The 12,421-nt window shown below is 41.1% G+C and overlaps 1 protein-coding gene across 1 annotated transcript; it reads right to left on the bottom strand.

Annotated features, from left to right (window-relative positions):
- Window positions 1-9,967: 9,967 nt before the first annotated feature.
- On the bottom strand, window positions 9,968-10,694 carry LOC138876418 (uncharacterized). Its single transcript, XM_070155338.1, has 2 exons — window positions 10,513-10,694; window positions 9,968-10,394 (listed from the first exon to the last, which is right to left on the bottom strand). The coding sequence occupies exons 1-2, from the start codon at window positions 10,692-10,694 to the stop codon at window positions 9,968-9,970; spliced, it is 609 nt and encodes a 202-aa protein (XP_070011439.1).
- Between the last annotated feature and the right edge of the window lie 1,727 nt (window positions 10,695-12,421).

The raw sequence follows: 12,421 nt of genomic DNA, 5'->3' as shown, positions 1-12,421 counted from the left end.
TTTTAAAAATTCTATTTTCTTTTACTTCAATTTTTTTTAATTTTTATTTACCTTTATATTTATTTTTAAATTCTAAATTTCTTTTACTTTTTAATTTTTTAAAATTTCCACAAAACTTTACTTTTATTTTTTAATTTTCCACTTTCTTTTATTTTTTAAAAAGAGAATTCCACCTACTTTTACTTTTATTATTTTTTTTGTTAATTCCATACTTCCCTTTTTCTTTTTTTTTAAATCTCTCCCGAAACTTAAATTTTTTTAATATTTTTCGGTTTTTTTATTATTTTAAAAATAAAAAATAAAAAAAATATAATATTAATAATAATAATTCACCTCTTAAAAATTTGTATTTTTACCCTATAATAAAAGTGTAACAAATCTAAAAATTGTAGGTTAAAACTCCCTAAAATATTTACATAGAAGAAGTGACAAAAAATTAAATATTGTCAAAAATTAGGTGCTCATAGCTGCCCCTCTTGGCTTGGAAACATGAAGAGTTTTCAAGCAAAGATAAGGTGATCCATGTGACTAATTTTTGAACATATCTTTATTCAAAAGGGAAGAAATAAGGATAAGAGAAAAGAGAAAGAGTGCAACCGAGTCTTGGTTTTGGACAACCTACATATCCCGGGTTATAGGGGAATCAGGTCGCATGTAGTTCAAGGAGAATTGTGAAATGATGAGTTGAGAAGTCGAGTGAGGTTCCGTCGAGGCTCCGGTCCGTAAGTCTGTTATTACATCAAAAATCAAAAAGAAACTAAACAAGCCTATCAGCTATGAGTTACAAGATTCCTATCTATGAGTCTTCTGAAGCTTGATCTTGAGTCTTGGATAGTTCTTCCTGCAAACTCTGATTTAAATCTTGATGCTCATTAGCTGCAACCGCTGGTTCATTCTTCTTCAGCTTTTCGGATCAAAACGGAACATGCAGAGCTTGTGACTTCAACTATGTCTTGAGCAATCCACATCTTTTCTCTGCTTCTGCACTTTGGATTCACTTCTTTTCCTTGTTTTTCTTTTCTTGAATCGAGACTTCTTCTATTGGTTGCCTCGAAACTTGTTCCTCAAGGTAAAAATCTATTCAGGCACTAAAGCAAACAAACGAGCGAAATTTTCTGCCCCAGTTTTCACTAGGAAAACTTCGCGAGTTATTCGCAACAAAAATCTAAACTATTTCTTTATTAAAAGCACTATAGTGTCAGGATTAGTGTACCCTAGGAAAATATGATTCTTTGGGAATGGTGTACCCTTATTGTCTAAATGGTGTCTCAACTAAGGATTGATGTACCTTATGTTAGAAAACAAAGCTAGGGATTGACATACCCTATACTAGTAAGGAAATGTAACCAGAGGTTGGTGCCATGTATTACTAAAAAAGAAAATGTAACCAGGGGTTGGCACCCTGTATTACTGAAAAAAATGTTGAATCCCCCTGGGTGATAAAGTTCTACCTGGGTTAAACTACAAAAGGCAAGCCTAGGCGAAGAGTACTTTTTCCCGGAACTATGGGCTGGATCCCCCTAGATGAAAAGGTTCTACCTGGGTTAAGCTAGGAAAACTAAGCCTGAGCGAAGAGTACTTCTACCCGGAAATAGGAGTTGGATATCCCTAGGCGAAAAGGTTCTACCTGGGTTATGCTACGAAAACTAAGCCTGAGCGAAGAGTACTTCTACTTGGAAATAGGAGCTGGATGCCCTAGGCGAAAAAGGTTCTACCTGTGTTAAGCTGTGAAAACTAAGCCTGGGCGAAAAGTACTTCTGCACGAAAATATGAGCTGGATCCCCCTAGGCAAAGAGGTTCTACCCGCGTTAAGCTATGAAAACTAAGCCTGGGCGAAAAGTACTTCTGCCCAAAAATATGAGCTGGATCCCCCTAGGCGAAGAGGTTCTACCTGGGTTAATCTACGAAAACTAGCCTCGGTGAAAAGTAATTCTACCCGGAACTATGAGCTGGATCGCCTTGGGCGAAAAGGTTCTACCCGGGTTAAGCTGCGTAAAAACAACCTGAGCAAAGAGTACTTCTACCCGGGACTATGAGCTGGATCCCTCTAGGCAAAAAGGTTCTACCTGGGTTAAGCTACGTAAAAACAACTTGAGCAAAGAGTACTTCTACCCGGAACTATGAGCTGGATCCCTCTTGGTGAAAAGGTTCTACCTGGGTTAGCTGCAAAAAAAACAACTTGAGCGAAGAGTACTTCTACCCGGAACTATGAGCTGGATCCCCTTAGGCGAAAAGGTTCTACCTGGGTTAAGCTACGTAAAAACAACTTGAGCGAAGAGTACTTCTACCCAGAACTATGAGCTGGATCCCCCTAGGCGAAAAGGTTCTACCTGGGTTAAGCTGCGTAAAAACAACCTGAGAGAAGAGTACTTCTACTCGGAACTATGAGCTAGATCCCCCTAGGCGAAAAGGTTCTACCTGGGTTAAGCTCCATAAAAACAACCTGAGCGAAGAATACTTCTACCCGGAACTATGAGCTAGATCCCCCTAGGCGAAAAGGTTCTATCCGGGTTAAGCTGCGTAAAAACAACTTGAGCGAAGAGTACTTCTACCCGAAACTATGAGTTGGATCCCCCTAGGCAAAAAGGTTCTACCTGGGTTAAGCTACGTAAATGGGAGGTGTGAACAATAGTGATGCATGATGAAAATAAAAGAAACATGGAAATTTTAAGGAGCTTACGTTTGGTGACATTCATTCTTTTAGAATCGCCATTCTGCACTGCTTTGTTCTTGCTTCAAACAAAGAAAAATTTGTGAGTTTTCATAGTGGTGGTTGGTTTGTGGCCTTGATGCCTTGAGTAGTTTGATTCACAGCCACTGCTGTCGAAGAGCCGGTTCTGTCAGCGTGGTACCGAGATGCTCGATTACTCTGTATCATTTTCTGGAGACCTTGGCTTTCCAATTTTGCCCCCAACTGTTTCATACCCAGATGTCCATGGTACCACTACCCTTGTCTCTAAGGCAAGGCTATTTTTCTTTACAATCAAACTAAGTTGTCTTGCACCTAGTATCAGTGCTTATCAACTTTTCTCATGAAGCAGGTCTTGCTTAGGAGACCTTTTCAATTTCTTTTAGACACTTTGTTCGCCTTATCAAATGAGATCACAGATGGATTCTTTGCTTCATTTTGATGTAGGATTAGACCGAAAGGGACTCAAAGAAAAATATGGGTAAAAATAGAATAATAATCGAAAGTGAAAAAGAACTGTGCTTGAACAAAAGGTGTCCCTTTCAGAGAAAGGAATAGGGAGACTTATCTGGAGGTATGTGCCGACTTCAATGAATCATGACATGCATTTTGGACTGGACGCCTGATCTGTCTAATTCTCAAAATCCGCTGCAAATGTTCATCGTGAATTTGTCTTAGTTGTGCTCATGCCGGAGAATCAAAAACCCTCATTCGGCTAGTACCACCCTTTGTAGGTTTTTGCTAACATAACCTCTCTCATTTCTCTACTAACCGTCGCCTTATGGGGCCCATCTGGATTTTCACCAATAAGACTCTCTCATTTCTCTGCTCACTATCGCCTTATAGTGCCCGTATGAGTTTTCACCGATAAGACTCTCTCATTTCTTTTTCTTCCTATTTTTTTTTACTAAGATACTTCATGAGGGAGGTTACCCAATGCCTTTGGCATGGGGACTTCAAACATTCTCAAAAAACATCGATCAGAAGTTCTTGAAAGGTAAAAAGGCAAAATGAACCTTGAACTGAATTACAACTTTTGGAACCGTTTTTATAGAAAAACCGTGAAATAAAACAAACTTCTTCCCCAGTTTTGGAGTATTGGGAATATGGATTTTTGTTCTGATGGGACCGAACCCAGGGTAAGGCTGCCTACGTATTCTTTCGGAATCAGGTCGGACGTAGTTCAATGACTCAGAGATTTTTGTTGTTTGGCTTTTCTTACAAGTACACAGGTTCCAAAAAGTGAGAAACAAGGAAGACAAATACGGCTCAAAAGGATTAACAGAAGGGTGACACCTATTTGGAATAGCGAGCAAATGATAGCCTACGTCACTTTGATCTAAGAAAATTAATGCGTGAAAATTCTACAGTGGGTATATATCAGACATAATATCTTTTGACTGCATCTGCGTTAATAGTCATGTCTGGTACCCGTCCTTTTTCATCTACCAAGTGCAAATCCCCTTTTGGTAACACTTTCTTGATGATGTAGGATCCTTTCCAGTTTGGGGTGAACTTTCCTTTAGCTTCTACCTGGTGCGGAAGGATTTTCAAAACCAACTGGCCTACCTCAAACTGCCTTGGGCGCACTTTCTTATTGTATGCGCGTGCCATTCTTTGCCGATATAACTGGACGAAACACACTGCTGCTAGTCATTTTTCGTCGATCAACATCAGTTGTTCTTCAATCTCTAATTCCACAATAATTCGGAGAGATAGAATTTCAACTTTAGCGGGTATTATAGCTTCAGTTCCATATACAAGCAGATACAGAGTTGCACCAACAGATGTGCGAACAGTTGTGCGTTATCCCAAAAGAGCAAAAGGCAGCTTTTCATGCCATTGCCTGGAACCTTGGATCATCTTCCTAAGAATCTTTTTGATGTTCTTGTTTGCCACTTCAACGGCTCCATTGGCTTTTGGCCGGTAAGGGGTAGAATGGCGATGCATGATTTTAAATTGTTCGCATACCTCTTTCATCAAATGACTATTTAGATTGGCTGCATTATCAGTGATAATGGTCTTTGGGATACCAAAGCGACAGATGATGTTGGAATGAACAAAGTCTACCACTACTTTGTTGGTGACTGCTTTGATAGTAACGGCCTCCGCCCACTTGGTGAAGTAATCAATTGCAACCAAAATAAATCTATACCCATTTGAAGCCTTTGGCTCGATCGGCCCAATAACATCCATTCCCCAAGCAATGAAAGGCCAAGGAGAGGACATGGGATGCAACTCCAAAGGAGGCGAGTGAATCAGGTCACCATGAATCTGGCATTGGTGACACTTGCGAACAAATCTGAAGCAATCTCGCTCCATAGTAAGCCAATAATACCCTGCCCGCAGAATCTTCTTCGCCAAAACATATCCATTCATATGAGGTCTGCATACCCCCAAATGCACTTCACTCATGATCTGCTCTGCTTCCGTAGCACCTATGCATCTCAACAAGTTCAAATCTGGGGTCCTCTTGTACAGAATTTCCCTATTCAGGAAGAAACCACTGGCGAGCCGCCTTATTGTTCTTTTTTGATCTTCTTTAGCATCATCTGGATATTCTCTTATTTTCAGGAGTTGTTTTATGTCATGATACCATGGTTCACCATCTAGTTTTGTCTCAATTGTATTATAGTAACCGTGTTGATTTCGAACTTGGATTTCTAGTGGATCAATATGAGTGTTTCCTGGATAAGGGAGCATCGAGGCTAGAGAAGCCAAGGCATCGGCTAGCTCATTGTGAAATCAGGAAATGTACCTGAACTCGATGGATTTTAATCTTTTGCTCAAGTGTGGCACACATTGTCTGTACGGAATAAGCTTAATGTCTCGAGTCTCCCATTTGCCTTGGGCTTGCCAGATAAGCAAGTCAGAATCTCCCATAACCAATAGTTCATGCACATCCAGATCGATGGCCATTTTCAAACCCATGATACAAGCTTTGTATTCTGCGGTATTATTGGTACAGAAGAACCGAAGTCAAGCCGTTGCAGGGTAATGATGTCCAATAGGTGAGACGAGGATTGCCCCGATCCTAACCCCTTTTATATTGACAGCCCCATCAAAATACATTTTCCATATAGGGTGATCGTCTCGAACTACTTCCTCTATTGAGTTGACCTCTTCGTCTGAGAAGTATGTTCTAAGTGGCCTGTACTCATCATCAACTGGATTCTCTACCAAATGATCTGCCAAAGCCTGTGCTTTCATCGCGGTGCGAGTGACATAGACGATGTCGAACTCTGTGAGCAGGATTTTCCATTCTGCGAGCCTTCCAGTGGGCATTGGCTTTTGGAAGATGTACTTCAAAGGATCCATTCTGGATATAAGATAAGTCGTATAGGCCAAAAGATAATGTCTCTGCTTCTGAGCGACCCAAGTCAAGGCACAACATCTCCTTCCTAAAATGGTGTACTTAACTTCATAATTGGTGAACTTCTTGCTCAAATAATAGATTGCTTTTTCTTTTTTTCCTGTTGCATCATGTTGCCCCAGAATGCACCCAAAGGAATTATCCATCACCGATAGATATACAAACAAAGGCCTACCAGGTTTAGGTGGGACCAATACAGGGGGTTTTGACAGATAATCTTTGATCCTGTCAAAAGCTTTTTGGCAATCATCCATCCACTTGATAGCGACATCCTTTTTCAGCAACTTAAAGATGGGCTCACATGTGGTCGTGAGCTGAGCAATAAACCTACTGATGTAGTTCAACCTCCCGAGCAAACTCATGACTTCCTTTTTGTTCTTCAGGGGTGGCAGATCTTGAATGGACTTTATCTTAGATGGATCCAGATCAATGCCTCTTCGGCTGACTATAAAACCGAGGAGTTTCCCAGATGGAACCCCAAAAGCACACTTGGCTGGATTAAGCTTAAGGTCATACCTTCGAAGCCGTTCGAAGAAATATTTCAAATCGCACACGTGATCAGCTTGTGTCTTTGATTTTATGATGACATCATCGACATATACTTCAATATCTTTGTGCATCATGTCGTGAAAAATAGTGGTCATGACCCTCATGTAAGTTGCCCCTGCATTATTTAAACCGAATGACATGACCCTGTAATAATAAGTACCCCATGGAGTGGTAAAGCGGTTTTTTCTGCATCATCCTCATCCATTAGAATTTGGTGGTACCCAACATAGGAATCCACGAACGATTGTGTATCATGCTTTGCACAATTATCTACAAGAATGTGGATATTTGGTAAAGGAAAATTATCATTTGGACTTGCTTTGTTCAGGTCCCTGTAGTCAACACACACTCTGATCTTTCCATCCTTCTTCAGTACATGCACCATATTCACCACCCAGGTGGTATATCGGACAGCTCTGACCACATTGGCGCTCAGTTGCTTCATTATTTCCTCTTTGATTTTGTCACTCATGTCTATTTTAAATTTTCGTTGCTTTTGTTGGACTGGTGGAAAATCAGGATACATAGGAAGCTTATGAACCACTAGATCAACACTTAAAGGCGGCATATCATCGTAAGACTAAGCAAAAACATCTCTGTATTCAAATAAAAGTTGAATCAAGGCATCTCTAGTTTTCTGTTTAGTGTCAATGCTTATCTTCATTTCTCTAACTTCTTCAAGACTTCCGATATTAGTTGGCTCAGTTTCATTGAGGTTGGGTTAGGCTTGTTTTCAAATTGTTCCAACTCTCTTTTTATTTCCTCAACAACCTCATCTTCATTATCTTCAACCTCTTGATGCAATATTTTGATATTAGACAACTTTTTAAGATTTGGGCGTGAATTCATCATGCATGTCATGTTATTAAAGCCGACATTAACAAAACTGAAATGGAAATAAAATAACAGGAATTAGGAAAAGGAAAAGATACAAGTCTTAATACGAAACTGAACTGTATTTCATTGAATTCGAAAGGATAGAAGGGTTAACATCAAAACAAAACAATCACACTGAGATGCTTGGATTAAAACCCTAAAAGTAACCCAAATACAAAAAAGAAGCTGCAAAAGCAAACTACCAAGACTCCTTCCTTGTGGGGAGATGAGTTGCTTCCCAGTTGATGAGCATGGTGTCTGGATCAATTAGTTGCATATCGGCACGACTAATGCCTTCACCAGCCTGGATCATATTTACTTCAGAAAACATCTGGCTGAGGCCAAGGCAAATTTCATCAATGTTTGCATGCACCGAGGAATTTTGACCCTCTTGGAGTCGTGGCTTGACAAAAGTGTAGAGAATGTGAGGGATAGGTTGTTGCAAGACCCATCCATACTTTTTACGGTGCTTGACTTTGTTTTTGTCTGCTTGTGTTGGACTGAAGCCTAAACCAAAAGTACCCTGGTTACTGAACGGAGAAATAGGCTTAGAAATTCCTTGCAATGATGCCCCCAAGCATTTTCCTGGCTCATATCCTTGTCTCAACATAACTGTAGCCACCATTACAGATGTGGCAGAAAGACGAGGATGCAGAATGGGCTTTCCTTCCTCAACATGGTCCACAAAAATCGCTTCGAAAGCTTGATAGATAATGGACTCACACCTTTATTTGGCCTCAATGCATGGGATTAACGGGTCTTTATAAATGGATGACTCGTCTTCTCCGTGAACAATAATCTCTTGCCTGACGTGTTTGAACTTTACCATCTGATGCAACGTGGATGGCACAGCTCGAGCCATATGGATCCATGGCCTTCCAAGAAGAAAGTTATAAGAAGTGTCCATGTCAACTACTTGGAAGACAATTTCAAAGTCAACCGGCCCAATTGTCATGGTGAGGTTGATCTCCCCAATATCTCTCACTAAGCCATCAAAAGCCCGAATGCGAACATTGCTAGGTCGAATTCTGTCTATGATGATTTTCATGCCTTGCAAAGTAGAGAGAGGGCATACATCTACACTCGAGCCTCCATCAACCATGACTCGCTTGACATAGTGACCCTCATATTTGACGACCAGGTACAAAACCCTATTTTGCTCGGCTCCTTCCTCGAGAAGTTCATCATCAATAAAGGAGATTCTGTTCACCTCGAAAAATCGGTTGGCCATCTTCTCTAACTCATTCACTGTGGTATTCTCTGAGACATGTGCCTCGTTCAGGGTCTTGATCAGTACACGGGCATGCTATTTTGAGTGTAGGAGTAGAGATAGTAGAGATATTTGAGCAGGAGTCTTTCTTAGCTGGTCAATGATTGAGTAATCGTGAATTTTCATCTTTTTCAAAAACTCTTCTACCTCTTCTTCAGTGACATATTTCTTTATTGGCAATTGTCCTTCTCTGATTTGCTTGGCCTTCCTCAACTCCTCTGGAGAGTAACACCTCCCTGATGAAGTCAAACCTCCAGTTTCCCCCACTTTTTCTATGATTTCCTTGCCTTTGTACGTCATCACAGTTTTGTTGTAGTTCCAAGGAATGGTTTTTTTATTTGTCATAGGGGGTTGCACGGCAGGTCTGATTATGATCGGATCTGTTATACCCTTTGTACTGCCCTAATTCTGCCTTGTGATGGGGTAGCCTCCATGGACATACAACCTTGGGCTTGGGGCATTAGAGCGATTTTCCAATTTGATGACCTTGGGAACAAATAAAGTTACATTTTCTAAACTCGGGGCTCCTTTCACAATCAATGGCACATCTCAGCTCGGACTTAATCCCGTTTGGTTCCCTCTTGAATTGTTCCCATGGTCATCTTTGCCCGATTAAACGGCTTGCGTTCCAGATCTCGTCCAATCATTCCTACAAAATGAACATCGTTATGTGCTGGCAATGGGTTGTTTGTAACATTGGGAGGGTCTTCACCATTTGTTACCACAATCAACTTTTCAGTGATGAGTCTTTCTATAGCTCTTTTTAGAGTCCAACAGTCATCAGTGCTATGCCCCGGGGCACCTGAATGATATTCACATCTAGCATTTGCTTGAAATCCATGTGAATCAGGATGCATATGGTGGGGAGCGATGGGTCCAATCACACCCATCTATTTCAGCTTCTGGAAAAGACTAGAGTATGGTTCAGCCAATGAGGTGAATATTTCCACCGGCCTCTACTCTCGACCGTAATCCTGCCTGGGACGAGCATTGTAAGGTGCCCAAAAATTTTGTTGCTGACGTCGGGGGTTCCTTGGAGCTGGTGCACGTATTTGTTGATTGGTAGGCCGAACATAGGATTGAGCATTAAACACTGTATATTGTGGTGGGCCCACTGAGTATTGAGGAATTGGTGGAGGATAATAATGTTGAGGGTAGCTAGATTGCCCCTGTGGAACTTGTACATAAGGGTGCGATGCCCTTCTTTGAATTACCTAGATCCCGAAGTCATCATAGAACCTTCATCTCTCTTTTTCCTATTTGCAAAACTTCCTGACCCATTTTGGATCGCTTGGGTGATGTCTTTGAGAGTATCCTGACTTACAATACTGCCAGTCTTTAAGCCATTTTCGACCATTTCCCCTATCTTGATTGCTTCGGCAAAGGGCCTACCCATTGCGAATATCATGTTTTGGAAATAATCAGGCTCTTGAGCCTCCAAACAAACAATGATGATCTCATGATTATCCATGGGTGGCTTAACTCTGGCTGCTTGCTCCCTCCACTTGATGGCATACTCCCTAAAGCTTTCTGTTGGCTTTTTCTTCATATTGGATAGGGAATTGCGATCTGGTGCAATTATCAATGTTGTATTGGAATTGCTTGATGAAGGCCTGGGCCATGTCATCCCAGACATGCTAGTGAGAGATGTCTTGGTCAATGAACCACTCAGAGGATACCCCTATAAGACTTTCTCCAAAATATGCCATCAACAATTCTTCTTTTCCACCTGCACCCCTCAGCTGGTTGCAGTACCTTTTCAAGTGGGCGATAGGGTCGCCGTGTCCATTATACTTCTCAAATTTTGGGGTCTTGAAACCTGGTGGCAAATGGATGTGAGGGAACATACACAGATCACTAAATGAGACACTTTTGTGACCACCTATTCCCTGTATGTTCTTTATGTTTTGTTGAAGACTTTTCATTTTCCTGGCCATCTCATCCGGCTCACTTGTCTTTGCAGGCTATTCATTTTCCGCTGGTGACTCGTACTGAGGAGTCTGATTGTAGGGAGCTGAGGCCCTGAAAGCCATATTTGGGGAGTAGTATTGGCTATCATAAGCCTGAGGTAGTGTCTCATTGTTGGGCCTCGTCATAGGAGATGGTGGCGGGATTGTATATACTTGTGCGCCAGACACGGCGAGAGGGTTGTTCCTGACCGGTGCGACTGGAGGTCGCATATTAGAGGTACCAGGGGCAGCATGGAGGCTGTAGTTTGGCACATACCCTGGTGGTAGAACATGATCGCTCTCCACGTAGAGCAGGGGTTGAGTAGCTCGGGGTATGGTGGAAATTCCCTCGGAGGGAACCTGGGGTGGAGGTTGACCAAAAACCCAAGCTTGATATACATCTGACAGTTGCTGTCTCAATTTTCTTATATCCTCTGACTCTTGCTCGGCTGATTGACCCTGCGGATTGTCACTGAGCAACTCGATTTCATCACTGTTATCCATTAATACTAGTCCCTTAGATCTTGTGAAGTAATGATGTGTTGCCAGATTCACCACAAACCAATCACCTTAAACTTAACCTTAAGAGACAACAAACGTGTTAGGGTTGGGCTTTTTATAGATATGAATTACACATAATATGCCATGCTCCTAACGTCATCACTATTTCTAAAATGCCATATGGAAGGCTTCATGTTTCATTCCGGCTTATCAAGTTGCTTCTTATTGGCGCTCTTATTCTTTTGTTTTTTTTACACTCCCCTCATTTTGATCCCTCAACTTAGATTCATTGCAAAATATTTTGATCGAACCTTTTGTGGGTTGCCTATGTATCATGTCGCCGTATAAATCAGATCATTACGTAGTTCATGGATGCAAGACACTTGATTGATTTTTTTTTCAAAACAAAAAACAAACACACACAACATTTTGAAAAAATAAAATATTTTTGGGTTTTTAATATATATTTTTTGTTTTTGGTACAAGACATTGAAACAAAATGTGCAAAGAAAACTACAACAGACTCGACCGGATTGAAACAAGACTCCACAAAACCAAAGCCACAAACAGACCCCTCATAGACTCAAAAATAAAAATACACCTACTAAAACATCTTAAAAAGTGAATGTAACAAAGACTCCAAATTTGCAGACTATCCACTTGACATCATCTTGGTTGAGGTGCTCCCTGCCCCAATTGGTTGGACATATCTTTGTACAGGGCCTCTAGATCTGTAGCAATGTGGCGAGCGAGGTTGATTGCAGATTCAATAAGCATTTTCTTATTCATTTTCTCACAATCTGTGCACCCCAGAGCAGTGTACTTGGTTATCTCAAGTATCCTTCTCTTGGAACGTAAACATGCCATCGATTTGTCGCCCATGGGCATCGGCCAAATTCAGTGAATCTGCCTCGCGGTCTAATGCTGAGTTTCTTTGTTTCATGTCTTCGGCCAAATCATTTTGCAGCCGACCTATTACCTCAAGATAGTGACGCTTCTCCGTCTCTAATTCGACTAGTTGGTGATTCTTAATTGACTCGAACTTCTCCCTCTGGAGATCAAACTCCATTTGTTGTTGGTGCATTGCTTCCTCGACGATGCTCAAGTCTTCTTGCAAATTATGTATTTCAGCATTTTTGTTCGCCTCAAATCTTCTAACTAAACCATTCGTGTTTGCCAGTTCTTCTTGTAAACGGGCTGCCTTATTTTTAGCC

This window comes from Nicotiana sylvestris, chromosome 8, assembly GCF_000393655.2.
Source record: "Nicotiana sylvestris chromosome 8, ASM39365v2, whole genome shotgun sequence".
In the NCBI taxonomy this organism is placed as follows: Eukaryota; Viridiplantae; Streptophyta; class Magnoliopsida; order Solanales; family Solanaceae; genus Nicotiana; species Nicotiana sylvestris.
Note: the sequence above shows the minus strand (reverse complement) of the source record. Positions and strands in the feature narration are given on the sequence as shown.

Excerpts from the sequence above, each read along its gene's own strand:
- LOC138876418 (XM_070155338.1), bottom strand. The coding sequence starts at position 10,694 with ATGGCCAGGAAAATGAAAAGTCTTCAACAAAACATAAAGAACATACAG. Across the intron at positions 10,395-10,512 it reads CCTATCGCCCACTTGAAAAG|CATGTCTGGGATGACATGGC; the intron begins GTACTGCAACCA and ends ATCTCTCACTAG.